Below are 26,544 nucleotides of genomic sequence, written 5' to 3' on the forward strand. Positions count from 1 at the left end.
TGGTGATAACTCGTTTCTACTGTTTTTAAAACATCCATGCTTTCTTATTCTTTCTTTTTCAAGGTAATTAACTTCTGGAAGTGTGATCTTCTATTGCATTTGCAGACAGAATCACAAAGGTACATGCACAATTTCAGCTGGGCACATATTTAGCCTGTGCAGTGCCTGCCCCTGCTGATAAAATTATCTGCATGTACAGATGTACCCTTTTACCTTAACTCAGCTATTTTTGAACTCTGCTCATGATACAACACTCTCAGCACGGCTTTGAGATGTTAAACAGCTCAGAAAGACCTCCACCATTCTCTGCAGCTACAGCAAGTGCCCTCTCCAGCAGTCTTGTACTTCCACAATGTCTGACAGAGTTTCAGCACCTGGCAGAGATCAGGGCAGCACCACACTACCATTACCAATCTGCTGAAGTTGTTTGCTGTGGCATCAGTCCACAATCCCCTCACTCCTTCCCAGTTGTTGCTGTCTCTATCTCCCCCTGTTGTACCACCACAACTGCTGTGGAGACCGAGCACAAGCTGGACCCACGGCTGAAATCCAGGACAGAAATTAAAAACATGAGCAGGAAGGAGAAGCCAGAGGCAGACAGAGCCGTGGAGGACACACGCACACAGTGCCTGAAGCTTCAGCTCACTCCTCCCTTTTCCTGTCAGTTTGAATGAGGGACTAAAGTTCAAAAATTGAAGATGAAGGAAAGGATACATCACCAAACTAACCCAGCAGCGAGATGCTATTAGCTCAAAACACAGAACCAGTTTATAGCCTGAGGAAGCACACCACTCCTGAGAGCAAATGTTTTGTACCTTCCACATTATATTCGCAGGAGAATCACAGACAGAAGCGTGTAACTGAAGCCACTCACCCGGACGATTATCCCCATGCGCTTGCTCTCATAAGTGAAGGGGAAGATCTGGAGGATGGTGAAGTTCAGGATGTGGCCGCCTGGTGTCCTCAGCTGCATGGAGGACTGGTCTCTGCCCACCAGCGTTAAGCCCACGCTCTCGGTCCACTGCACCAGGGCCACCTGAGAGGAAAGGCACAGCAGGTTGTAATCTGCTCTGAAACTTATGCTGTATCATGAATTAAAACTGTTCACGGAGGCAGAAAGGGAAATGCCAGCCCAGGCCTAGCACCCTAACCATGGTTGTGGGTCTGGCATTTAAGTGGAGCCCAAGCTTTCCAGAAAAACTGGTGGGCTGTGGATCATCAGGCTGCTGAAATCTCCACCTAATGTTAATGATACATTTTTTACACAGGTGCTCTGGTACAGCTGGATATAACGGGCTTTTCCTGACACTGAGCATTCACTAAGAGTAATTCTGTGGTTTGGACAGGCCAGCTCCTGAATCAGCTGCAAAGCTTTCCTAGGCCCTTAGCAGGAGGTGGCCGCTGGCTCCCTGCCTCTGGCTGCAGTGTCCAGAAGGAAAACATACAGCAAATGGAGGCACCGGTACCCTCTGCCCAGCTCCAGGGCGCCCAAACCTCTGTAGGGGCCCATTAGTAAAATCTATTTACAAACACCTAACTTGTTGAATGTGCTGTTTCAAAACTTGCTGTTTATGAAATCAAGAATTCAAAGTGATGCTTTCACCCTGGATTTACAGTATCAAAGCCTGAAATGCTAACGCAGAGATCATTAAAAATTCACATGGAAAAACAAAGGAAAACAAGCTCCCTGTTGTACTCGGTTTGGTAGTTACAGTTCATCAGCAATTTGCAATCTCTGTACTGAGCAGCAAAACAGCTGAAGGCTGGCTCGCAGGCACTTTTTAACAGAGCTCCTCTGCCCCACACATTAAAACAAACAAATTAATAATAATAATTAAAAAAAAAAACTGATTTTTCAACACACAGAAGTACTCAGTTGAGCTTATACAACTATCATTTTGACTGCCGCTTTCCGTATTTGAGGACCTGCAACATTGCTTTCCTTATAAGCATTCACTAAATTACAACCAAGTCACAACAGAAGACCAAAGACTTCATTTTGCTCCCCCAGCGCTGCCCCCGTCTCCCCACCTCAGCTGACATAGCCACCTAGGAATGATCCTGCTGAGATACAGGCGTTTCGCTCTAGAAGCTGTCCTGGCAGTAACGGATGGGAGCAGCAGCTGACATAAGCCCATATATCACGTGCCTCCAGGAAGGATCAAGGGATACTTTCCCCAAACAAATACAAAATACTAGAAGTATTTTACAGTGACGTTCTCAAGAATGTGAGAATGTGGGGCACATGGTTGCTGCTGACTTGAAGGTTAATTACTCCTTGGGCATTTCAGGTTCTGCTTTTACTGCCTATTCCCACAAATACCTTACATAAAAGTGAGATTTATTTTGGGAAATCACATACACTAGAATACAGATAGAAATGAAATCTATAAATACTTGCATCGACTCACGGTTTTACTAGGAAAGTTGATACAATTGGTCTAATCAGACAATCTTTTATATCTCGGCTCCCTTTCATCCACAATTAGGTTTAAAAAACAACCTAAAATAAATCCTTTTCTTTCTTAAGGTAGTCTTAAATCATCAGATGAAAAAAAAAAATTAGCTGAGTTGGCTTTGTCTTTAAAGGCCTTTAAATCAATATTTGTTTTAATACTAGCAAGTTTTTGCAGGCTTATTCACAAAGGTTACAACAAATCAAAGGACCTTTCAAGATTCTTTTTCAAAAGTTTCTTCAAGACATCCTTAGTGCATTAAAGGATGCAGTTGGATAATACTCCTAACTACCTCCCAGAGCAGAGATTGAGCTCAGGTTTCTAATACTCTGGTTAATAATGATTGAGAATTTTTCACAGTGTGATGTTAACACAAGGACCTGCTTGGTGTACATAGCACTAGATGCTCATCTGCCCGTGTTGGTGAGCTGCAAATGTCTGAAGACATAAAGCTCTGCTCCCACCTCAGGCTGTTAAAGCATCTCCATTGCTACTTTCTTCCACAGATTCCTCCTTCCCTGCCAGCATCTCACTTCAATTCTATGTCAGGAAGCATTCAAACCTCCTGGAAGAAAAGCCCAGCGCACAGTAGCAACTGAAGAGCAGCAGAGGATACCTGCTATGCTGCACACATCATACTGCAAACTAACTGCATTTCATTGTGTGCCACCACTCATTTCGGATGGCCCTGAGACCACAAAAAGGCATGTCGGCAGAAGGGGAAGAGTAATGAAGGAAATCCCCCCCCTCCCTTGCTGCTGGGCCCAGGAGCACTACTTCTTTCAGCCCTCAATGGCCCTCCAGGTGAAGCCCATTCAGCACGGGGAAGTGGGGCTGACCCCTTTTAACTTGCCACCTCCCAGCCTCTGCAGTGCTTCGCGAATTACCAGAGAGGAAAAGTGATATCATTTTGAAGTGTTCCCATCAGAGCCACTGCAAGCACTGAAATTACCGTCCCCATTCACCACAAAGCACAATGTGCTCAGCCCTGAACACTGCAGGATGACACCAAGGACAACAGGCCACCAGTTCTCCTGCAGGGCCAGGGCATCTGGCCAGGCAACGTGCTTCCAGAGTGGCATGGGCCAGAAAAACTTTACTCTGCACCCCATAAATCGCTAACTGGAAGGCTCCTGGTCACAGCAAAAAGATGCGAAACATGGAAGATGCAAAGATACGTTGACAGCTTTAACCAGCATGGAAACCACTCATACACCTTTTCATGAGCCCATGCTGACTGATGAGGAGAAATCAGCAAGGTTCCTGAGAGCTCTCCAGGAGTTCGTAGCTCTGTCCTGGCCAAGTCAGACAAAGATCCATGCATTACAGAGTAGAGCAGCTACGGGAGCCCGCCGTACCATCCCCTCAACTTTGCTCTTTCTGACAATTAAATTACCCAAGCCACCACCGAAGTGGATATCGACTAATAAATTTCATTCCAAAGGGACAAATTGATCCTTCTGTGCTATGAGTTGCTCTACAAACGTCCCATTTAGGGTTGCCTAGGCACACAGACAACACGCAGAAACCCATTGATCGGAGCACCCTTTCATGTCCTGGCAGCTGTGGTGGGCTGTCAGGGTTAAAGACTGTTTGCCCAGGAATCCCAGGCACTCTTATCTCTGATCAGATTATATCTATTTCATTTCCCCTGTTAGTTACTGTATGGCTACAACTGACACGCTTGCAGAGCCCCAAGGCTGTAACTGATACCTGAATAAAGATACTTCAAGTCTTCTAAATAGCAGTGTGCACAGGAAACAAATTTAGGAAATCCTGCTTTCTGTTACAGGAAATGAATCCTATGCCAACTGGTAGAAATTACCCTTGCTGTTAAAGTAAAGAGAATACAAGTTTTTGTACTCATTTCATAAACTGACCTTCCCTGCCATGGTAATATTTTATTGATATAGAATTTCAAAGGCTGGCTTTAACAGGAGTCCAAAGCCATTCCCCTACAGGGAATGTTATTTAACAGCATCACTCTCTTCTCAAGGACTTGACTTGTGCTGATCCTGCATATTGTAGCATCTAGTATGACATACACAGAGCACGTCTAAACAATATTTGTATATTTAAGACCTACAGACGAGATTTCCTCAATGCAGCAAAGCATATCTGATTTCTGAACCCACTGTAATTCTCTACTTAAAACACCACAAGAAAGAAAAAAGAACTTAAACAATAATGTTGGTAGGATTAGTTATCATGCTACAGTAAAATAAACAAACAAACAATAATCCCTTAGGTATTTGAGACAAATTGCTCCATAAATATTTTAAAGACAGAATAATATAAAGTAAAAAAAGGAAAAGAAAAATCACTGACTTCACTATATACCACAGCACACATGTAAATAAACAGAGGATTGCACAAAAATAGCCAGTAAATGCTTTAGGGGAAAAAAGGAAAGAAAAAACTTAAATACAGATCACAAAAATTACCATCTGGAAATCATTCAGATCTCATTTCAATCCAAAGGCAGTTGCTTTCTGTAAAGCTGCCTTCATGGGGGAAAGCAACACATTAGAGGAGAAAAGCAAGTAAGCAAAACACAAGACTTGGGTCATGGTGTGGGATCTGCTCACCAGCTCAAAGCAGGGAGGGGTAAGCATTTGTTGTCACTGTAGGCATACCAATGGAGTGGGGGGAAAAAAAAGCAAAGATAGTGGTTTTGCGTAATACAGAGAAGACCACATTATATGAAATTAATGAATTGCATGCTTGGGTAGAAGAACACCACAAAGAATATTCTGAATGGCACAAAATGTGGAGCCTAACTCTGTATGCCAGTCTTTCAGTAATACATGCACTACAATCTCAGAAACCTGTCCATTTGAAGATTTTTACCTATACATTGATTTTTATGCAAACAATTTCTCATCTTTAACTATAAGGAAAGCTACTTTCTCTTCTGATGTCAAGGGTGAGAAGTTTATTTCCAGAGGGAATTTTGTTTTATTTGAGGCAATACATGGAAGAATCCTCCAAATGTAGTCCAATGGCCAATAGGACCTCAGTAGGATATTATGAAAAGTTTAAAACTTCTGTCTTTCAATGGCATAAACCAAATGTACAAGTTAATAGATAAATTGTTTTAGCATAGTTGCACTCAAGAAGATGCATCACAATAAGCATACACTAGCACTATTTTTTCAAATATTGCAGAGTATGGCAGAGAGCACTGTATCATCCATTATGTACTCAGTCTGCTCTGTAGAGTGCCCAGTAAGAGTCTCCATCAATCCTCTGCAAATTTCCCCTCTGCTGTACCGCTACACATAGCCCAGGCTGGACTAGGTGCTGATGGAGAAATGGTACAGCACAGCTTTGCTCCAAGACCAACTCTGCTTCACTTTGGTTATCCTGCAGAGCTAACTCAGGCTCCAGGTCTGTCCCATCTGCACGGCAAGGGATGCCTCCCGGGTAAGACATGAGACCCAGCAAGACTTCCAACTTTGAACTCTGTCTGGAAGTTTGAACACACTGCCAATGAGGGACAAGTTGGCTGATGAGAGTGGTCCAACCACCTTCCACAGGTTCCCAAGACACCATTGCCTATAATTTGCTAAGCGTTGTCAGAGGAACTTAAAATACTGACCTACAAAATACATCCTGGACAAATCATGAATGCAGAAACATGAACCAAACTCCGCAAACTGACCTCATCAGGACTAGAGGCCTGGTACACCCTGCAGGAGTCCTCGTAGTGTCTTTCGGCTTCAGCCTGGTCTGTCACCCCGTTGGACTCATACACCGGCGTCACGTTGTGGCACAGCGCAATTGCCTTCACGGCCTCGTGCACTCGGCTGCTCATGGTTTTACGCACCTTGGTGGCTAAGGTAAGGCCTTTCACAGCAGGTGGGTCCTGAGATTGCTTTTAAAAAAAAAAAAAAAAAAAAAAAAAAGAATAAAGTCTTATTGGAGAGAAAAAGATTCAAACTGAAACTTTACTTCAGTGAAGAGTATATATGTACTATAGTAGTTTTGCAGACTCTTCTGTCCCTTGGAATGAGATGTGCTCACTGTACTCTAACTCTGACCAGGAATACACTAATTCAATTTATGTATCACAATTAGTGGTGGAGGAAGGTGCCCACAAAAAATTCACCTAAATTTTTAGAATGGTACATGGAGTAAATGGGCCGTAGTTGCAGATGTACCAAACACCAATGGATGCAAGATCAAAGTCAGAAGACTTGATGAAACCACTCTTTGCTTCACAAAAGACCAATGGCTCTGAAAGTTTCGCCTCAGCTAAGTTTCATGCGCGAGAGCATATAATTGCTGAAAACAGAAAACAGATGACTTGTATGGACCTAGAAAATCTTAATTACATTCATTTAATTTTTAATACTATTTTTAGTATCAGAATGGGACTCTTCAGATAATTGCACAATTACTAAATTATCCTGGTTGAAGAGGGGACACACAGTGATCTAGTTTCCTGGTCTGTTAACCTTTAGTGTCAAGAGGACAAAAGTTTCGCTTCCAGGTCAAAGGGCACAACGTGGTAAAAATAAGAGCACAGAATAAGAACTACAGTTCAAAATGAATCATTGCCTGCAAATGCTTCTCATTATAAGAAATCTGACTTTGTAATGATAAACATTTTATGAGACACGTCCTTTACCAGTGTAATTCCACATGCTACTTTCCACATTCTAGTGATTAGGACACACAAGATTTTCAAATTTACTGTTGCAGCTCATCAGCACTGTTGCAACAGGCTTTAAACAAACCAAACAATAGCAAACCCTCAGCTCAAGTACATTTAGATTGATGTACAACTATTCACATACTGGACTACTCACAGTCATCACAACATTCTTAACAAATATTGAATAGTTTGGCAAATAATTAACCAGTAGCCAAGTTTTCTCTGGAGATTGAATACAAAATGATGGCAAATAAATCTGAAGTCTGTTTTTGTTTTTTTATTACGTTTTTGTTGTTGTTGTTTGTTTTGTATTTAGCAAAAAATGTACAGTTCAGTCATTTAAGGGTCTCAACAGCAAGAGAAGAAGCAGATGCTATTAAGGGCTGTGAAAGCAGAGGAGGGAAATAGAGAGATGGCTACAGGAGTTAAAAGCTACCTGAGACACATGTCAGTGAAAAAGATAATTGCTCAAAATACCAAGTATTTAGCAATCATAATATGCATGGTTAAAAGGATACAGTAGCCTGACAGTCTGCCCAGAAAAAAAGTTAGGCCACCAGACAGATTACTGAGGTCAAGGAAAAATGCTGTATGTCTTTACCACCTTGAACAAAATCAAAAAATAAAAATCCTATTTATGGTAGTGCCCTTTTCCAGGCAAGAATGTTGGCTTCATGTTTCAGTTTGTTGGGTTACAGAAAATGCACTTGAGTCTAAAATCTCTAGAATGAAACAAGAACAATGTGACATGAAAAATCCAGTTCACTACATGGGGTGTTCATGCTCAATGAAAAGCACGGGTACCTTGAAAACCACTTCTGTGGTTTCTGTAGGAATGAAGCAATACCACAACTATTGAGAAATGAAAATGCTTGAGACACAATGCAGGACTAGCAACCCATCACTAACCTCCACAGATTGCATCTGTTGAATCACATTTTACAAAAGAAAATTCAATTGCCATTAAGTCACAAAAAAGTTAGAAATAAATGCAGTTGCAAAACCAGCTATTAGCAGAAAATGAAAAATAATGCTTCCATGATTACATTATTAGCGACAATTCTTAAATCTTAAATAAGTACTGCTCAGAGGGGTGGCTGGAACACCAGCTGTTGACAGCTGATCCCTCCCCAGCCAACGGTATTACAATCTTTTTAAGTAAAAGTTCATCTATAAGAAAGAACAGCATGCATCTATACGAAATTTCAGCTGATAAGTGTCCACTGTAACATGCTAAGGAAATACAGCTTGCTGATCCAGACAGATCTCATGGCACTATCTGGTTATCAGGTAAAACTGAAATAAATTCTAATAAGTTATTCTTAAAATAATTCTGAAATAAATTCTAAGAATAAATTTAATTATTTCAGAATAAATTCTTTATTCTGAAATGAATTCTAAGAATTTATTCTTAGAATTTCATCCAAAGATGAAGACTTCTTGGATGCTCACTCATCCAATTACACTGAAAGAGGAATGCACGGGAAAGATTTCCAAACCAGGACTTTCCTGTTCTATGCTTTATATCTTGACTTTCCTGTCTTCTTTAGCTATAGCTATTTCTCAAAGCACACATCAGTTATGTCCCATATGAGACTTCCAGAAGCCACTGGTGCACTGTAGAAAGAATCCCACTTTCACCATTTTCTTTTTTAACCACCTGGCCTAGAGCAGCAGCAATGGCCCACTGTTCTCTGTTACTGCTTATTGAATACTGATGGCTCCTCTTCCTTTACACAGCCTTTCAAACAGCAACTTAATCCACTATCCATCACCCTATCAATTTTCCCGTGAAGCAAATGGTGTGGCTGCTGTAAGTGGTAAATGTCTAAATAAAAGTATGCTATCTTATGATCAGACCTCAGTAACAAGACACAGGCACCTATGTGTGCTTACACTTACAGGCCCATGCAAGTGCTGTGGCAATTGGACTTAGAAAACTGGTGGATGTGAAATAACCAAAAAATGTAGCATGCAATCAGGCTAATATGTTTGGATTAAGCACCCAATGGTCTTCAGACTTCTCCAAAAAAATAACATTTAATAGGCAGGTCCCTGACATGTTAATTCACCGTTAGCCCAGCAATCTGGAAAACTTTAACAAAGAGTTAAAAAATCCAATTTAATTTTACCTGGGTGTATATACTGAATATGTGGCTCTGCACTTCATCCATGGAGTCCAGGCCATAAGCCACCGTGCCCAGATGAAGTCTCTTGAAGACCATCTCATTCTGTGTAAGCGTTCCTGTAACAGAAGCAGCACCAACATGGAACATGAACCAATGTGTCTATCCCCAGGGCACGTTCTTGTCCTTGCTGTATCCCAACTCCAAGAGGAAATGGTCCAGAAGCTGAGTCAGTCACTGCACAAGGCTCTCAGCACAGACTGAGACCAAAGGTGATGGTATTAAAAATCTCAGGGCACAATCTCCTGGGAAGTTGTGGTGCACATCACTGTCCCAGTAAGAAATAATGAGATCATTCACCCAAAACGTGATGCCAGAAAGAGTGGCAGCTGTAGCTCTGGTCCTGCTGGAACCAAAGAAAATTTCTGGGAACACCTTCAACAGAACCAGGAGTTTATGTCAGACAAAGCTTTTTTTTTTTTTTTTTTTTTTTTTTTTTTTTTACAGATTAGTCCTTTGTAATCAACTTAACTGTAAAAAGTGAGGATAGCAGCAGGCAGACTGATCATATGTTTCTGCCCAAATGTGTAACTTATCTTCATCCAGCTTTAAAAATTAACTCTAAAAGTTGATTTTGATTTTAAGTCTAACCTCTACTTTTGGTTTAATATCACACTTGAACCATTTTTTCAAGTAGCATAGTACTCGTGTCCTCTCTTATTTATGACATGTTCAGAACAACAACAAAAATTCAAAAAATATTTTAAACTGATGAAATCATATTGTCAAAGTGGCAGAAAGTGCGTATTTCTCCCAACCCAAAGAAATCCTACATTATGATCGGTGGCTAGTCAAAAACATAACAAAAAAGAACAACTCAACCACAACTCAAAACTGTATTTTCTACATAGATACCTGTTTTGTCTGTGAGCAAATAGGATATCCTCCCCAGCTGCTCAGGTATAGTGCTGGATCGAACCACAGTCCCAGGGATTTTGGAATCTCTGCGGATCACCCAGCTATAGACAATTTTCCCCATGTCCAGATTCACACGCAAACTATGCAGGAGGAATGTGAAAAAGAAAAAGGAAGTGTATCTGCATTAAAACTTTGGAAAAAATCACTGTGAATTGTGACAATGCAATAGAAGGCCAGGCCTTCCATACTGAGCTTGAGCAGCCGAAGAGGGAATTCAGGGAGAAGTATATTCAAAATGAGTGGTTGGGTGGCAGATGGGGAGAACTGCGCACTGCTGCAGTGGTACTGTGATTCAAAAGGATATATGACAAAATTACATTGAGGACAGATAATTTGAGAGGATGATGGACTCAGACGCATAAGGACAGTGTGATTGATAAGCAGACAGCAGGTTAAAAATGGAACTGAAACAAATCCCTGACCTACACTGGAAATAACAATCTGCTTATTAATATAGCACAATTAAATATTAAAATTTCAGCCCCTTTTTAAAGGCAGTTGGATCCTATTATGCTACATGCTATATAAATCTCTCTCCTCTATTTTTGCTCTTATCAGAGTAACCAGGCAGCCTGAACACAGAAACAGGGGCCTTAAATGACTAATCTGCAGCCTAAATTAGAGAGCACAGACAGCAAACAGGCTAAAACACTAAACAAATTCAGCAGAAACAACAAAACAACTTTTAACAGTAATTCTATTTCTATTTCTAAATTTATTTAGTTGTCAAATGAGGAACACACATGACTTTACATGACTGTTCACATCAGAAGTGTGGAGGAGGATGCAGAGGAAGCAGTATCTTGCTGGAAGAACTAACAATTGACTCACCTAATAGGAATAATGTTTGAGAACAGGAGGAGAAATCTTATGATCTGAAGATACCAACGGCCAGCAAAATGCTGAAGGGCCACCATGACAAGCGAGACCACGACAAGAGCCCCAAACAGGATCTTCGTAAGACAGTTCACTTCCAAATCAAAGAGACCGATCTAAAGAATGAAATTGAGACATTTCAATCACACTAGCGAAGGTGTTAGTTCAATTTAGTATTCACAAAGAGAATGAGCTGCTATATCCAACGAGCTGTCTCTCAACAGTCATTAACTTTTTTCACATAAAACACTACAAACATATTTAAATTTATAAACGATACTGTTCCAGCTTACTAAATAAGAGCTCCATCCTTTGGAAGCTGAGGAGTGCATGAAGAGGTGTGAAAGACTCATGCTGTCAAAAGCTGCAGACTATATAAATATCCCCACACCTTGTCTTAACTTTGCTATAATGTAAAAAATGCAGCAAAATCAGCCTTCCCATTCTGTCTGGGTCTATTTTATTATAACCATAGAAAATAGAAGTGTTACCATTGTCAAAAAGTGAGCAGATACTTGTAGTTAGGATCAAAAAAATAAAATATGTCTCTGATAATGGTAACTATCTAAATCATAGGTTGGAAGATATAAATCATTTGTAGGATGTTGTTCCTACAGTCTGTACACATAGCCTTTGGATTTATATATATATATTTTTTAATTATAAATTTCTGCCCCCTTTTATTGTAAGATAATAATTAGTTATTATCCTTACCCTACCTTACTTCTTGGGTTTGAAGTATTCATCACACTTCGCAATTCCCTTCCAGTGTAGAGGACAACTCCCACAACAGTACCTGAAAAAAACATGCATTAGCCTAAGAAAAACAATCTCCACTTGTTTTATCTGCAAAATGCTTGTTAAATACAGAGGCTTGGCAGTTGAAATGGACTTTTAGCAGGTTAATTTCTAACGCAATAACAATCAGACTAGAAAGGCCAGTACTTGAAATATAAAATCCATGAAAACAGATGCTGAACTGAAGACATCCTACTAGAAGTCAGCAAGTCTTCAACCACACTGCCCTTATGGTTGGGCTTGTTCCAGCTGGGTTGGACAGACTGCAGCAACTAAAGAGCATGGAAAGAGAAATCAAGAGTTTTGCTCTCTTGGCTCCTCAGTAACCCCTTCTGATGTAAGCTGTTGTTCCTCAATATCAATAAAAGCTGCTGAGGAAGGAGGATTTCTTGTGTTTTCTCCCACTATTTTGAACCTCACTCAGGTGTGCTAAGTTTGCCTTACTTCAGATAGTGGTCCTCCATTGTAAGCGCATCTAAATTAGTGCTCTGGACTGTACTTGTTCTTTATTGGTGCAGTCTTCCACAATCTTTTGGTAATTTTATCTTTAAGGTAAAGATAAAATTACCAAAAATTTTACTATCTGTAAAAGCTTTTAAAAATCTATGTTTTAGTTTAAATTAAGTATTTGTTTAATAGCAGAAAGGCAAATCATACCAACTCCCACCTTACTGCAACAGATGGAGCTGCTGGGAGCCCATCTATGTATTTTAATGCTATGTCCCACAGTTTCTAAAGAGCTCTCTTTTCTTCCTGCAGAAATACAATACAGTTTAGTACCATAAACCACTGTTTTTCTACAGGTTTCTCTTAAAGCCTTTGCAAAAAGCCATCGAGAAAAAGCTAGCTACAGTCAAGAGTTTAAAAGCTGCTATTGTGCTATTGCCAAAGTCAAAGTTTCTAGCAGAAAATTTTAGGAGTCTATAAAAATGGATAAAAACAACAGTGGGGAAACAAAAAAAAGAAGCACTGTTGTTCTGTTGTTAATACATTGCCATTTTATACTCCACTATTCCCCTGCTCCCATTAGCAACAGAAGTTTTAGCAAGCTGCAAGTGAATTATTATCAAATAAGAATAATTCAAAAGAGGTGGTTTCTAAAAATGCTGGGAAACATTCCTTTGAAAAACAACAACAACAACAACAACAACAACAACAACAACAAACAGCACAACACGAAGTCACTGGAACCAGATGGCAGGAGGTGGTAAGATCATCACAATTCAAATCAGCAGATGGCACAGCTACTCCAAATCAACTGCAAACAGTCAGAGTCAGACCCGCTCCTACTAAAGCAGCAGATGGAGAAAGTCACATAGCTCTGCTTTATCTTACAAGCAAAGGCTGCCCCAGTGAGATGGCATCACTATGACTTGACAGCTTTTGCTTACAGAAGAAGAAAAATGATATCCACACTTTCTCCAAACCAATAGGTTTTCCTTACAGAAATGACCTCCACCACGCTATTTATTATTGCCACAGGAAAAACACAACTGAATTTAAATTGATCAAGTCAGCTGAAATAAGGGGAGAAACCTACCAGGGCTAGAAAACAGCTTGAAGACATGCTGGTATGTGTATAAATAGTGTTTCTAATCATTTTATGGCTATCCAAAACAGACTTCATTGTACAAACCAGCTGAAATTACAAGAACATCTGCAAACATTATTCTTACTAGCTGAACTCCAGAAGATATCTATCTACAAATAACTTTGTTCATACTCAGACAGGAGGGTTAGATTTCACCCTCAGCAGGCTGGCTGGGAGCTTGGCTCAGGGCAGGACAGCATCTCTCTCCCATCAGCCGCACTGCTCGTGGCAGCACACACATGCACTATGCTCAGCTGTGGCATCAGCACAAAAGCTTCCAAGGAAGAGGTAAGAAAGTCCATGTGGGAAAGGGGGCTGCAGGAAAAATTGCCATTCAAGTCAGAATCACAAGGAAAGTGGCTTTCCTTTCAAATGTATTTGTTCCAAAGCAGGATGGACTGAGGCTCATGAGTTAAGCAGCCTGTTCGGTATGTGAAACTTCCAGTCCCAATGCATCTGAGTGGTTTTACACTCAGAAGGGAGGAAGGCAGGTTACCTACTGCATAACAATTACTCATCCCTAAATATAATTTACTTGACTAAATAACACTTGGCCAACTAGATTTTTATGACCCTTTGGTCACATCCTGTGACAATACTGAGATGTGTTTCAACTAGGAGTCTGGGTAGGGGTAGATAGAAACATACAGGTATAAAATCTATTTATTATATTCTGGTTTTAAAAAAGAGCAAATCAAAATCTTTTCGATGCTTCATGAAGCCTTTTGAAGTTCCTTCTCATTGTTATTAATTCCATATACACCTTGGTACAGCACTCTTAAGTCCCTCCATTCAACAGCTTCAAATCCAGCACTGCATTACAGAATTTCACTCTTCTCCAGCTACTGTCCTGTAAATCTTGCAGGCATGCTAGGCAGGAGAAGAGCAAGGCTTTTACTTTGACAGGCCTCTGCAAGAGAGCATTGATTAATCTCAGGCCTTGCGAGCGTATTGTATACATATACCAAAATGTGTCAAAGATTTTATTTTTTTCTTTTTAAAAATACGTAAGACAAACTCAATGGAAGCAGTTACCTGGAAATCTTTCATCTTAGCTTCTGTTACCAGAATCTATTTGACACCATTTCTGTTACAGATTAGGATGTCAATGCAGAGAGCAATTAAGTGCTATTCTGGTCCTAGATGCTAAAGAAGTGCCCAAAGGCCACTCCAATTCTTTCTCATCTAGGAATGTCCAAGAGGCAATTAGACGTCAGTCTTGCTCCCCAGAGGTGTTAGGACAAGTGGGAAACCTCACTCTGACTGCTAATTTCTCCAACTGACAGAGATTATTCCATTACAAAAAGACCTTTAAAAATTGTTAACATATTCCCTTAAAAAAAAAAAAAAAAAAAAAGACACATGCCTCCATCTTACCTGATGCAATCACTGTGCTGGCCCATAGAGTGTTTTCTATGCTTAAACTTTCATTCACGGAAGGGTCACTGTCCTCCTACAACAAAAATAAAAAAATGTCAGTAATTGAAAAGACTATTGGATGACAGAGTTACACAGGGGTGTTTGGAGAGGGATGCTGGGGGAATTGATAGAGAGCTCCTAGATAAGATGGAGGATTTTCAAAAACAGTTAAACCTATGTCTAGGTTAAAAACCAACTTGATTTTAGTGGAGAAAGGAAGGGGTGGAAAAAAAAATCTATTAAGAAACATGTTCCTGCTGAAGGACCCTGGGAATCAGAAATGAGAAAGGGATTTGTCAGGAGCTCACCAGGGACTACAGGGAAATGTATTCCTCACTTGGTCCATGCAGATTAATAGCATTTTGCCTTCTGCTGTGAGATCTCACTGAGATCCAATTTGGACTGCTCAGTGATGCCTGGAAACTTGTCTGATGCATGCCAGAGAACAGTTTCAAGAAAATCTGATTCCTCTTAGGCACCAAAAGACTAATTCTACGGGACTGTACTTTTGCATAAGAAAGTAAATTAATATATGCCCAGGGTTTATACAACATATATACAACCTCACTAAGCCACTCAAACTTCTAATCCATACTACCGCCATTAATCAGATTAAACCATGCCTCAAAGTTAAAAAACTTACAATTCGGAACTGAAATACTAGCAAACAACTTCTAAAAGCTGTAACTGTCTCCCATTTGTTACAAAAACATTTGTCCTCTGAAAATTCCCCAAGGGTACTAGATGTATTTCTTAATGTTTTCATAATCCCAGTGAGAGGGGAGGGGAGGAGAGAGGGAAAAAAACAAAAACACCACAACCTTTTGCCTCAAATAGGCACCACATCTTCAAGTCAAAAGATAGATATTCTGTGATATTTCACAGAGAGTTTGAGCCACTGCCCTCTGAGGGCAGATATAACTAAGTTCACACAGGTTGCATGCAACAACTGAAGGCAAAAGAAAAAAACAATTGACTCACAATTAAGACTGATCTATCTAAGAACCTCTGCTTTTTCACCAGTAAACAATTTTAACCCTGTAGTGATTGTGGTGGTCCAGATTTCATTCTGAACACCACGCATGTGTAACTACCAATCTTAGTCCAAATGTTCAGACCTAATATTTTAAGAGTAAGAACCCTAATCTTAAACAGTCTATTATGTTGTTTCCAAGTCAAAGCTTCAATAAGCATATTTTTATGTCAGATTTATTACATGTATTTTATGGAGGGTGCAAAAACAAAAACACAGAAAGGGTACAAGGAATGACAAGACTTCACCACTTCTCCTAAAAAAGTCTGGCATCCTGTGATTCAGCAGGTTTGCACAGAAAACACTACATACATTATTTCAAGCATATCTAAGTAGGACTTACCCTTGTGAAGGTCCCCACAAAATTATGTATATCAATATTGGGCTCTTCTGCATATACATAGGATCGGATTTGCAGTAGGTCCTAAAAACAGACGTTTTAGCAGGCAGTTAGATAACCACATTTTAATAATGTACCAATGTTTCTAACAAAATACTTTGAGCAAGAGTTACTTAATCAAGTTAAGATAATAATTAAATTATACTCCTTACTTGAGTTCAACTGAGAGAAAATACAACTGTTATACCAGCTTTACTGAAAAGTACTTATCCGAGAGTATTTATTGCAATGATAACAAAGGCTCCTGGGAACTACTTAGTTGTTGGTGCCCCATACAAGCAATTTCAGCCTGAATAATGAAGCTAGCCTAAAACACTTACCACTATTTATCAAAAAAAGATTTGGATTACTTTTCCAAGGCAACCAAGGAACATCCTACCACTAGGTATTTAGTTTGAGATGCTAGTGTCACTGGGAACAGTTCTATGGTGACAAGGAGATATGCCAGTTCTGAAAAGAACATTCACTGCTGACTCCTACACTCATGAACTATTCACTCCATGGAGAGAATGTTTCTCTTCAAAGCCTTAGTATAAAATAAACTTCTTGTACTTTTTACAGACAGAACATCAATAAAACAGGTACACAGATTCCCCCCCCCTTTTTTTTTTTTCGACACAAACTTCTTTAACTACAGAGTAGTCAGAGTAAACCACTTTAGCTAGAGAGTAGTTTAGTTAGGGAACAGAATGTTTAATGGAGGTTGTACACTCATTTCAAATCATGTAGTGGAGCATCCATAGTGACAATTCCGCCTTTTTTGATGGAGAGTAATGAAAGCTTTATTTCTGAATCCATTTCATTAAATCGGATGACTTGTGTCTCAGTATACTGCACTCCAGTGAATGAAAGGGGGACTTTAAGAAGAACAAGGATACGTATGCCGCAGTAAGACCTACCCTGTAGTAAGTTACTGCAATGGTGTCTGGAAAGGAAAAAGAAAACAGGAGCACCCTGCCATGAGTCACCTGCTGCTGCAAAGCCACTCCCTAGCTGCCAGCCCCAGCGCCCTTCTGTCCATGCAGCTTTGCAGTGACAGCTGCGTGGCACCCAGACACCCTGCTTCACTTTACCTGACATCTTGCCTGCAGCTCAGGAAGAGCTGGTTTACCCTTAGTTTCAGTACGAGACACTTTACTGCCAGAGCTAACCTGGAACATGCACTGAGCCCTGTGCAAAGCAATGCTAAATTAACCCGCTTCTCGAAGCAGCCCATTAACTGAAGCACCTGAACACTTTTCAGGAAAATCAGACATGCATATTTAACAACTAGAGTATTTTTAATAAAGCAGCTTACAGAAGCAGTTGGCAATCTCTGAGTACAGGTAACTGGCAGCCGCAGTTTCCAGTCTGTCTCACCATCCAGTTGGTCAGTGCGGAGGAAGCAAGACCCTGGGGAATTTCAACAACAGTTGGTGCTCTTTCTAGAGCTTTCTTATGTACACCTATAGCTCAAGAAATGGTTTTGTTTCTAGCACACTTTTATTTCTTTGGTATCCGATTTAAAGTAGTACTTATTAATAAGGTAAGAATCAAGGAATTATATTCTTGCATCTCACATCCGTTTCCTTCCACTAGTCCAAAATGCAGTGAGATTCTGCACTGTATCTTTAAGACATTTTAAATATTCTTATTAGTCATTATGTTTTGTAAACCTTCCAATCAAGCATTTCCCTATCCCACACTTGACAAAACAAACCTGAACAGCAAGTAAAATGATTTACATCTATAATGCACAGCATTTTGCAAACCCATTCATTTACTCTGGGTTCAAATAACTACATTCTTGGATTAGCAAACAAGACCAGAGTGTAACACCCTGAAAACTGGCGGTCCATCAAAGCCTTTGAATTCCCGGTCGCTCCAAAATTTTACTATTATCTATTTCTTTCACATTTCCAAAAGATAATTTTCTCTAAACAACCAGTGAAAGGTTAATGGCTATTTTGACAATTGGTTCCAGATGTTTACCATTCTTCTCTGACGTCCTCAGGAAGATCATGTCAGCAGGGACCCGCTGGTTCTGTTACAAGAAGAAAGGCCATTATTGTGCATAGACCCTGCACGCGTGTGCAGCCTTCTTCCACAGCCCCAGTGACAAGCAAAGGGGCTACGGAGGAGAAAGTATTTCTTTGTCAGACTGAAGGTTGGTATTCATTTTGCTTTGAATCCTAAATTTGCTTCCCTGCAGAATAATAACTGGTGCCAGCTCCCACTGACCAGACTGGCCAATGTCTAGGTTTACAAAAGAGCTAGTGAGTAATTCTAGAAGAAGAAATTTTAAACTAATGCCGGCTTCCTTCCGAGAAGCCCTATGCTAGAAGAAAGCAAGTATCTGAAATCTACAGGTACCAGCTCTTTTTTTTTTTTTTTGGACTGAATATGTTCATCCTTCATCAGTTTTAGAGAACACGGATATTTGCACGGAGCGTGCGTGTGAAGAAAATAAATTGAGGAAAAAAACACAAACTTGTACAAAAGGGAGAATATACTTGTACACTCCAGTGCCTGCAAATGGATCCCTCTCCCCATACTTGTGTTGGTTACACCAAACAACATCTTGATGTTGCATTTGTATCAGGCATTTAACCCCTGTCCAACAGTCAAAGGTAAGGGACAGAGAGTCTTTATCTTGCTATAGTGCAATTGGAAAACACAGCTTATGCACAGATTTGCTCTCATTTTTAAGGACAACGATGCTGTTTCCAGGGCCAGGGGGAAAAAGGGAGAGACCTTGAAAAGTGATTAAATATCATAACGAACGTTCAACACTCAATATTCTGAGCCTACCATAAAACAAATATGACTTCAAAATATCTCATTTTCAAAGGTCTTGCAAGAAACATACTTTACAAAAAAGATAGACACGTAGAGGCTAACCTTTTCAACAATGATGAGGTCGCCTACTTGTATATTAGAGCTCTTCACCTTCACAGTCCCTGCAGAGGAAAGACACCAGTACATCACAGCCACGCCTCGCAGCAGCAGGACAGGACTCGGGGTGCTGCCTGTCACCTTCTAGTGACAACTCTGACACAAGCCATCAAACCCAGGAATTTGAAAACACTTCCAGCATGCGCCAGGCAGACAATAGTGCAAACCCAGGAAAGCTACAATAGGGAACCATGAGCTCATGACCTCTCTTCCCCAAGTGGATGAAAATTTAAAGCTTAACTCTCTGAAGCAAGACCTGGAAGCCACAATTAAAAGGGGCACATCTTAAAAACCAGGCTCATTTCCTCCTGAGCCACTGCTCTCGTGTCTGGCTCAGCTCGACCTCCTCTCCTTGGCCTCTGTGCAGACACAGCCTGAACAAACCCGCAGAGCACGAGTCCCCCAGAAAACACCTACGTATTTATTTCCTTGCAGCTCTCAAGCATTTCCCAGTTGCTTTAAAACAGGGGATTAATTTCACAATTGGCTAGTAATTTCAAATCATTAGCCAGCTCTAGATTTGACTTCTCAGACTAACTAGTGATTTATAATCAGTTAATTTGAACCCTGCCTCTAAGTGTCTGTCTGTTATATTTCAACAAAAGCCTCTTTAATCTGCTGTGATTTGAGTGGAAGTGGGGGAGGCACGTGGGAGCTCACCCCAGCACGGACAACACTCCTACTGTACCTCCAAATTCAGGGGCTAACTGGCCAGATAGCAGCTCAGGGGGAAAGGAGAAGGGGGAAGGGAGGGGAGCAGAAATTAGCACAAAGCACAAAGGTCACTAGGATTTTACTACTGGCAGTCCCTTCATTAGCATCCTTCTCAGGATATGCTTCAGTGTTTCTGCTCCAAATTAACAATGAAAGCCTTTCTGGGCTCCCGGCAGCCTGCTGCTTTGGTGACACACTGCGGGCTTAACAACATGCTTCATCACTGCTGCTAATAAATGCAGACTTCCTTACATGCTGTAATTATTCCTACAAATTATAAGCAGTCATGGCCCATTTCACAAATATCTCATAGGTCTTTTGCAGATTCTGGGTTTTGCCTTCTGAGAGTTTTAGCTGAAAAAAAGTAAACAAAACGAATGCCGGGCTAAAGACATCTCTGCTAGGGCAGGAAGCATACGGGGGATTAAGAGTCCATTACGCAGGGGCTTGAAAAGAAAAGCCGCACTCCGAGAGGATCCCAAAAAGCATCCCTGGCAGTCCTCTGTATGGGCTATACAAAGTTAGGTACTCTGACACTAAAAGGGTCTGACAGATAACATCTCTTCCTCCCCTTTTAATACGGTTATTCATGAAACAACAAAAAGTGCTTTTGAATATTCTTCTGGGCAAAGGAGGGCACGAACCGAGCCCTCTGCACACAGGCACAGCAACTCCTGCGCCACTGCGCTAAAAAAAGTTCTTGGCAGTACAGGTGGACTTGTTCAGCCATATTTTATGTATTTCTCTTAAAAATCACAAGGATTGAGCTGGTGACTGCCAGTATAGTCAGCACTACCTGCAGAGCTCAGGAATGGAAAATTTTGTGTCACTTAATGAAATAAATTCATGCCAGAAAATAAAATTGGGCAAAGTTACAATGCCATTATTTCCTATTGTTATGCACGTAAAGGGCTTTGTGAATCACTATTCTGAAAACAATGTTAGCTGCTCCAAACTTTTTTCCATTAAAAAAAAAAAAAAAAAAAAAAAAAAGCAACCGGAGGAGATCTGCCTTGTATCGATAACCCTCAATTATCCTCCCAACCTCAGCTAGTTTTAGGTAGAGGAAAGAGAGGACCATTTGAACCAATATGCATTTTTATAACTCTTGTACACACGAGATGCCCTTTTCAGGCAGCAAATCTAGTTCTACTTTTCCAGCCCTACTCCTGGACTCTCGTGGATGACATCTCTGCAGCATGTACCATATGTCCCACTAAGAAGGCTCAGGACCAGATGTTTCCTTTGACTCAGGACTCCCATAAAGCAACGTACTTGAATTAGTTTTATTTTGATCTTGGGAATTCTGTAATTCCTTTTTCTTTCTGTGGGGAAACTAGCTCCTAAACATTAGATGTTTTCTCACACATGTTTAAGAAACTAGCTAATAACACAACTGCTTCATTTCCCAATATTGCTCTACTATTAAAATATTTTTGTAATAATAAATTACTGCTTTTATAAATGCATCTAGAAGTGCTTTCTTCCACACACACCTAGGTGTATTTAGCATTTACATTGTTTCCAGTTTGTATTTTCAGAAGCTAATCAGAATAAAGTCAGTGGTTAACAATTTTATTTTTTTTTTTAAATAAAAGTTTTTATCTCTTATGTTAAATAAAATCAGTTCGTAAAATTTGCTTGGCACTTGTTTCATTCTTTGCTATGTTCTGAAGATTTATTTTGTTTTATTTGGGTAATGGACAGAAAGGGAGACAATATAGTGCAAGTACTTTGTTCCAACTTCATCTATGGCCTTTGGAATTACCACAAAATTTGCAGTGTGAGGGATATAATAAAGCAGATTATTTAAAGTATTAAATGTATTAGCCAGGAGAGAAACCTTCTTCTACCGTGTGAGTACTAAAGTCAAGCTCTCACAATAAATATGCGCAGCTTCTAAGGCATGGTTCAAAATACTTCATTTGGAATTAAAGATTAAGCCACCGGCTTATTAAAACAAGTCAAATACATATGAAAAAACAAAAGGGTGTTCTGGATGTGCTGCAACAAACTTTTGGCTTTTGCAGCTTTATGCTGTATAAACTGTGGAGCAGGACTCAGAGGGTTTGGGAAAATATTGTTTTTATATGGCTGGTAAATGCCAATGATCTGTATCTTAAGTAGCACCCCTCAGTAGGAGGTCTCTTCCCATTGCTTTCTGTAGAGTTTCTCTCTATTATGCAGTGTTACCCGGGGAGGGGGAGTGAGAGAGAAGAAAAACAAACCAAGAATTTGCAAGCACAGTTCTAGCTTTCTATCAAGCAGAAAGTCAGCACACAGACTTTTGAACACAAGGAGGCTTGTAGGTTTATGAATAGGGGATTGAAATTTGATTATTTTTTATTACAATCCAAACAGCTGTCTTTTAAATAAAGAGCTTTCTATTAAAAAAAACTTCTGGTTTCAACATTTTGGAACATAAATGGATCATAATGGTAGAAAGAGAAGAAAGGTTCAGGGTGCTTTTTTTTTTTTTCTCCTTATGATGTTATGTAAAATAAATGAACACAGAAAATACCTGCTGGCTCTACATCACACTGGACTCCAAAAACACTAGAGTCACTGGAATTTCACAACTATATTCAAAATAAAATGTTATCCAAAGAGGATTCTTCCTTCTCTACAAAGAAAGCAACTGAGTGAAGCTTACAAAGCTGAGCAGGAATTGTGCATCACAAAGCCCCATGCACAGGAGCGATGCTGTGCACCAGAGGCAGCTCCAAGCAGTGGGGTGCAGGCTGGCAGCAGGGCTGGAGGGCCCTGCCCCAGGGCTCGGCATGGGCAAGCACACCCAGGGGAAACTGAGGATCCCGATCCAGGAAGGCACTCATATCTGTGTTTACCTCCGGCCTTATTCAAAACAGCCTATAAGCTTGTGCTTAAGTCCCCCTGCCTTCATTTAGAGCAGAGAATGTATTTACAGCCCTGAGGTTGCGGTGGGAGGCTGAGGTTGAGGACTGGAAAACTATTCTCCAGTCACCTTAATGGCAGCTTAGTGCAATTACTCAGGGGAAATAAAAATAGCTTGGAGAAAGCTACAGCGATCCATTAGATCCATTATAGCCAATCTCCAAGAACAGCAGTGCTCAGCATCAAGCCTCACCTAATCTCTCCCCTCCTAAGCACTGGCTTCAGAGGTGAAACTATTGTGAGGCTTAGTCCAGCCAGCAACATTTCAGAGAGCTTTTGTGCACCCTTCTGCACTGCCCCTTTTCAGTACAGGGCTGTGCCAACCTCCTGAAGCATGAACTGTGCCATGCAAAAAAAAAAGGGGACTGAGTCCTACCTGGAGTTTTGTCAGCTGCACTGAAAATTAATGGTTACGTTCAGCTGCTCTCAACTTACCCTTAGTAACTTTGGTACTAACTGCTTTTACTTCTGACCCAATGAAGCTCTTGCTCCAAAGCTTGCCTATGTTTTCGTCTGTTCTAATAGGCACAAGCACACAAAAATTAACCACCTATCCACCGCTCAACCATGCTACTCCCTTGTTCATAGATGATTCTCAGAGGTGCTAAGGTTTTAATCAGTGAAAAAGTGGAGGCTCAGATCTGAAAAGCTTGACTACTGGCAGACACTGGATTCCGTGAGAGACAGAAAGTGGCTTTGCTCCCCAAGCCACTAAGCAATCAGAAATAATTTGATGTATTTTTCCTACTCTAGGCTCTACTGCTAGCGTCTCATTACTGTTTCTACACCGAATGTGTGTTAAAAACAAAGTGGCTTAAGATTTTCAGCCAGTGCCCAGCTGCCAATCCTCCTTGGTTTCTTTCACAAAATTAGAGAAGCTAAAGGACTGGGGGGAGGGAAATCATTCATGGGAAACGTAATAGCAATATGAAAAGAACTAAAGGAGAGGTCAGGCCCCTTATAGATCACTGAATAGAATCCAGAAGGCAACTCTTTTATATTTTTAAATAGACATAGTACACCCCTCTTGGATGGGGCTTTTGTTGGTTGCCAAGCATTTTAAGTGTTGTAGTAAGAACATGTTATTAAAGGGGGATTTAATATTCAGAAACTCAAATTCCCTAGTTTGGAGTTGTCTCATAATTCCTGGCATGTGAAATATATACAGCCTTAAGCAATTATGCTTAAAAAGCAGGCTTATTCTTAAACACGCAAGTGTTGAAAGCAGCGTAGTTTTAATACACCTAGTTCACTGCATCTTAATTCAGGGTTATAAACTTCTATAACAAAGAAACCAGAAATGAAAAAAAAAAAAAAAAAAAAAGTTGCTTAAATTCAGTTCATTCCCTTTTTAAAAACAAAACCCTGGCCTCACTGACATTGTCATGGTATTAGCAGCAACTCCATAGTGAGGCAGCATTCAATTTTTCAAATGAGAATTTAAATGTCTTTGTTAGGTGCTACCAAGTTGTAAACAATGGCCAGAGCCAGTGAGCAGATACAGCTGATCTGCAGTCTGGGGACTCTGAACTCCTCACTGCTGGAGGAAGTGGCTAAAGAAGATGCATACAAAAATACATGAGAAGATATTACCAATACTAAGGAGCTACCTCAGTTGCTGCTAACAGAAACACACAGAAGATGTAGTAACAGTACACATGCACAAACTCTTTTAGCATTATGCAAGTCCCTCTTCAGGTACAGCCCAGAAAGAACTATGAAACTCAACTGGTATTGCATGTTCAGTAAGGGACAGAATGTGTCAGCATGTCAAGTAAGTCGCCCTAAATATAACACATGCACTTACAAGCTCCATCAGTATGAAGTACTTGTACTTAACTATGGTTTGCAGTACCTGTGCTGAAAGGGCTTCCCACATAAGACACTGGGACACAGCTCTCTTTCACCCCTCATTAGCTGAATCTTCTTTTGCATAAGCATCTTCTGACAATTTCACAGTTCAATTTTTTAGTAAAGTACTTTTGCAAGTAATCTGACGATGTAGATCCTTCTCTCATTTTTAAGCATAAATTTGTTGTTTCCATTAAGGAATATGAAGTGCTACTTTATAGGAATCCTCTGTATATCTGTTTCTCTTCCCCACATGGTGACCAAGCAAAAACACGAGAGGAAAGACATTGATACCAAAATGGAAAGGAAAACAGGAAAAAAAAAAAAAAAGTCCAAACAACATATCTATTATAGCCCCACTCGTTTTCTTCCTACTGTGCTGTTTGCCTCTCCTGCCTTCACCCCTGCACACTTATGGAGTGCTTCCCTCATGTCACAGCTCTACAGAAGGGAAAACATCAGCTGCTTGGCAATCCTCCCTGCCCAGGGCTGGCTGCGGTGAGCCCCCCACACTGCAAGATGATGCTGGGCAGTTATCTGAAACAAGTAAGCAGTGCAGCAGCCCTGTGCCTCCCCAGGAAAGCCCCCAAAGCCCAGCGCCCGCTGCCACCCAGCCCCGGCCAGCCCCAGCAGCATGCGACCAAGCAGCAAGCCCCGGCCGTGCTGGAGCCACAGAGCCGACCTCTCGCTGTGAGCTTGCTGTAGATCTGCGAGTTCACTTCCTTGTCGCGCATGTAACATCTGATCTCCTCTGCGGCCTCTCGGATGACGGTAACAGCAAGCACAAATCCCTGAAAAGAGCACGGGGGGGAAGAGAATGGATGAAAAGGCCAGGAAAAAACACATCTGCCTCTAATAAGAGCAACGCATGATATTTATCAGCACCAATGTCAACAATCTGCATTTCCTTATCCTATTTTCTCTTGCTAAATCATTACAGTGATAGGTGGTGCTGTCCAGGACTCCTAACAGCAAATGCACGCTAGACCTGCCACTTAAGAAAAACGCAGCTGTGCTTTTCACCTTTACCGTGATGACCTGCCAGCATTTCCCAAGCCAATCTTTGTGCTTCTTTTTAAGCGTGAAAATATTTCATTTCACTTCACAGGTCAGTAACCACAACTGAAGGAGGTTACACAAGTCCAGTATAAGACTGAATCCCTCAAAACTCAGTTCTCTTTCCAAAATAGAACAATTACAGTTAATTTACCTAATTTGGCAAGTTTTTCATATGCTTATATAATCTACATAAATATTTAACATATCCCAGATTTTTACATATATATAAACATATATACACACATGCACATATATAATGTGTCTGTACATTCCTGTGTATGTATTCATACTGGTAAACTGCGTGCATGTATAAGCACCTTAAACACACCGAGATGAAACACTCATTGTATAATTACCTATTTAGCTGATTAGGGATTTAGTCCTAGTTTTCTGTGGATGACTTCTGTGGAAGTCATTTCCTCATGTCACAAGAAAAATGCACACATCACTCCCTTCACTATAAAAAAAAATCAACTTAATGCAAAATAATTCTTTATGATACTGGTAGCATTAAGTTATTTTTATTAGATACTGTTCAGCTTGGACTCACTAAAAAGTGAAAACACATCTGTACAGAAGAAATATAAACTTTTTACAGCCTGTATTATACAAAATTGCAACCATGAACTCATTATCTGTCAATAGCATGTGTGTTGCTCTTTTAATAATATTTGAGAAAATGTTTGTAAACATCAAACTATGCAAACAGAAGATTTGGCTAATGGGTTGGAATTTC

The 26,544-nt window shown here is 40.4% G+C and overlaps 1 protein-coding gene across 1 annotated transcript in view; it reads right to left on the minus strand.

Moving 5' to 3' along the window:
• Positions 1 to 26,544, minus strand: part of ATP9A (ATPase phospholipid transporting 9A (putative)) — a 61,266-nt gene that overhangs the window by 22,414 nt on the left and 12,308 nt on the right. Inside the window, exons 4-15 of the mRNA XM_084296667.1 lie at positions 25,432 to 25,540; positions 19,218 to 19,276; positions 18,309 to 18,360; positions 17,635 to 17,729; positions 16,281 to 16,361; positions 14,863 to 14,938; positions 11,816 to 11,892; positions 11,052 to 11,212; positions 10,158 to 10,300; positions 9,249 to 9,361; positions 6,121 to 6,333; positions 875 to 1,036 (exon numbers count right to left, since the gene is read on the minus strand). Of these exons, the coding sequence (XP_084152793.1) occupies positions 875 to 1,036; positions 6,121 to 6,333; positions 9,249 to 9,361; positions 10,158 to 10,300; positions 11,052 to 11,212; positions 11,816 to 11,892; positions 14,863 to 14,938; positions 16,281 to 16,361; positions 17,635 to 17,729; positions 18,309 to 18,360; positions 19,218 to 19,276; positions 25,432 to 25,540 (1,341 nt within the window). The remainder of the gene's footprint in view (positions 1 to 874; positions 1,037 to 6,120; positions 6,334 to 9,248; positions 9,362 to 10,157; positions 10,301 to 11,051; positions 11,213 to 11,815; positions 11,893 to 14,862; positions 14,939 to 16,280; positions 16,362 to 17,634; positions 17,730 to 18,308; positions 18,361 to 19,217; positions 19,277 to 25,431; positions 25,541 to 26,544) is intronic.

This window comes from Netta rufina, assembly GCF_964035555.1.
Source record: "Netta rufina genome assembly, chromosome: 16".
In the NCBI taxonomy this organism is placed as follows: domain Eukaryota; kingdom Metazoa; phylum Chordata; class Aves; order Anseriformes; family Anatidae; genus Netta; species Netta rufina.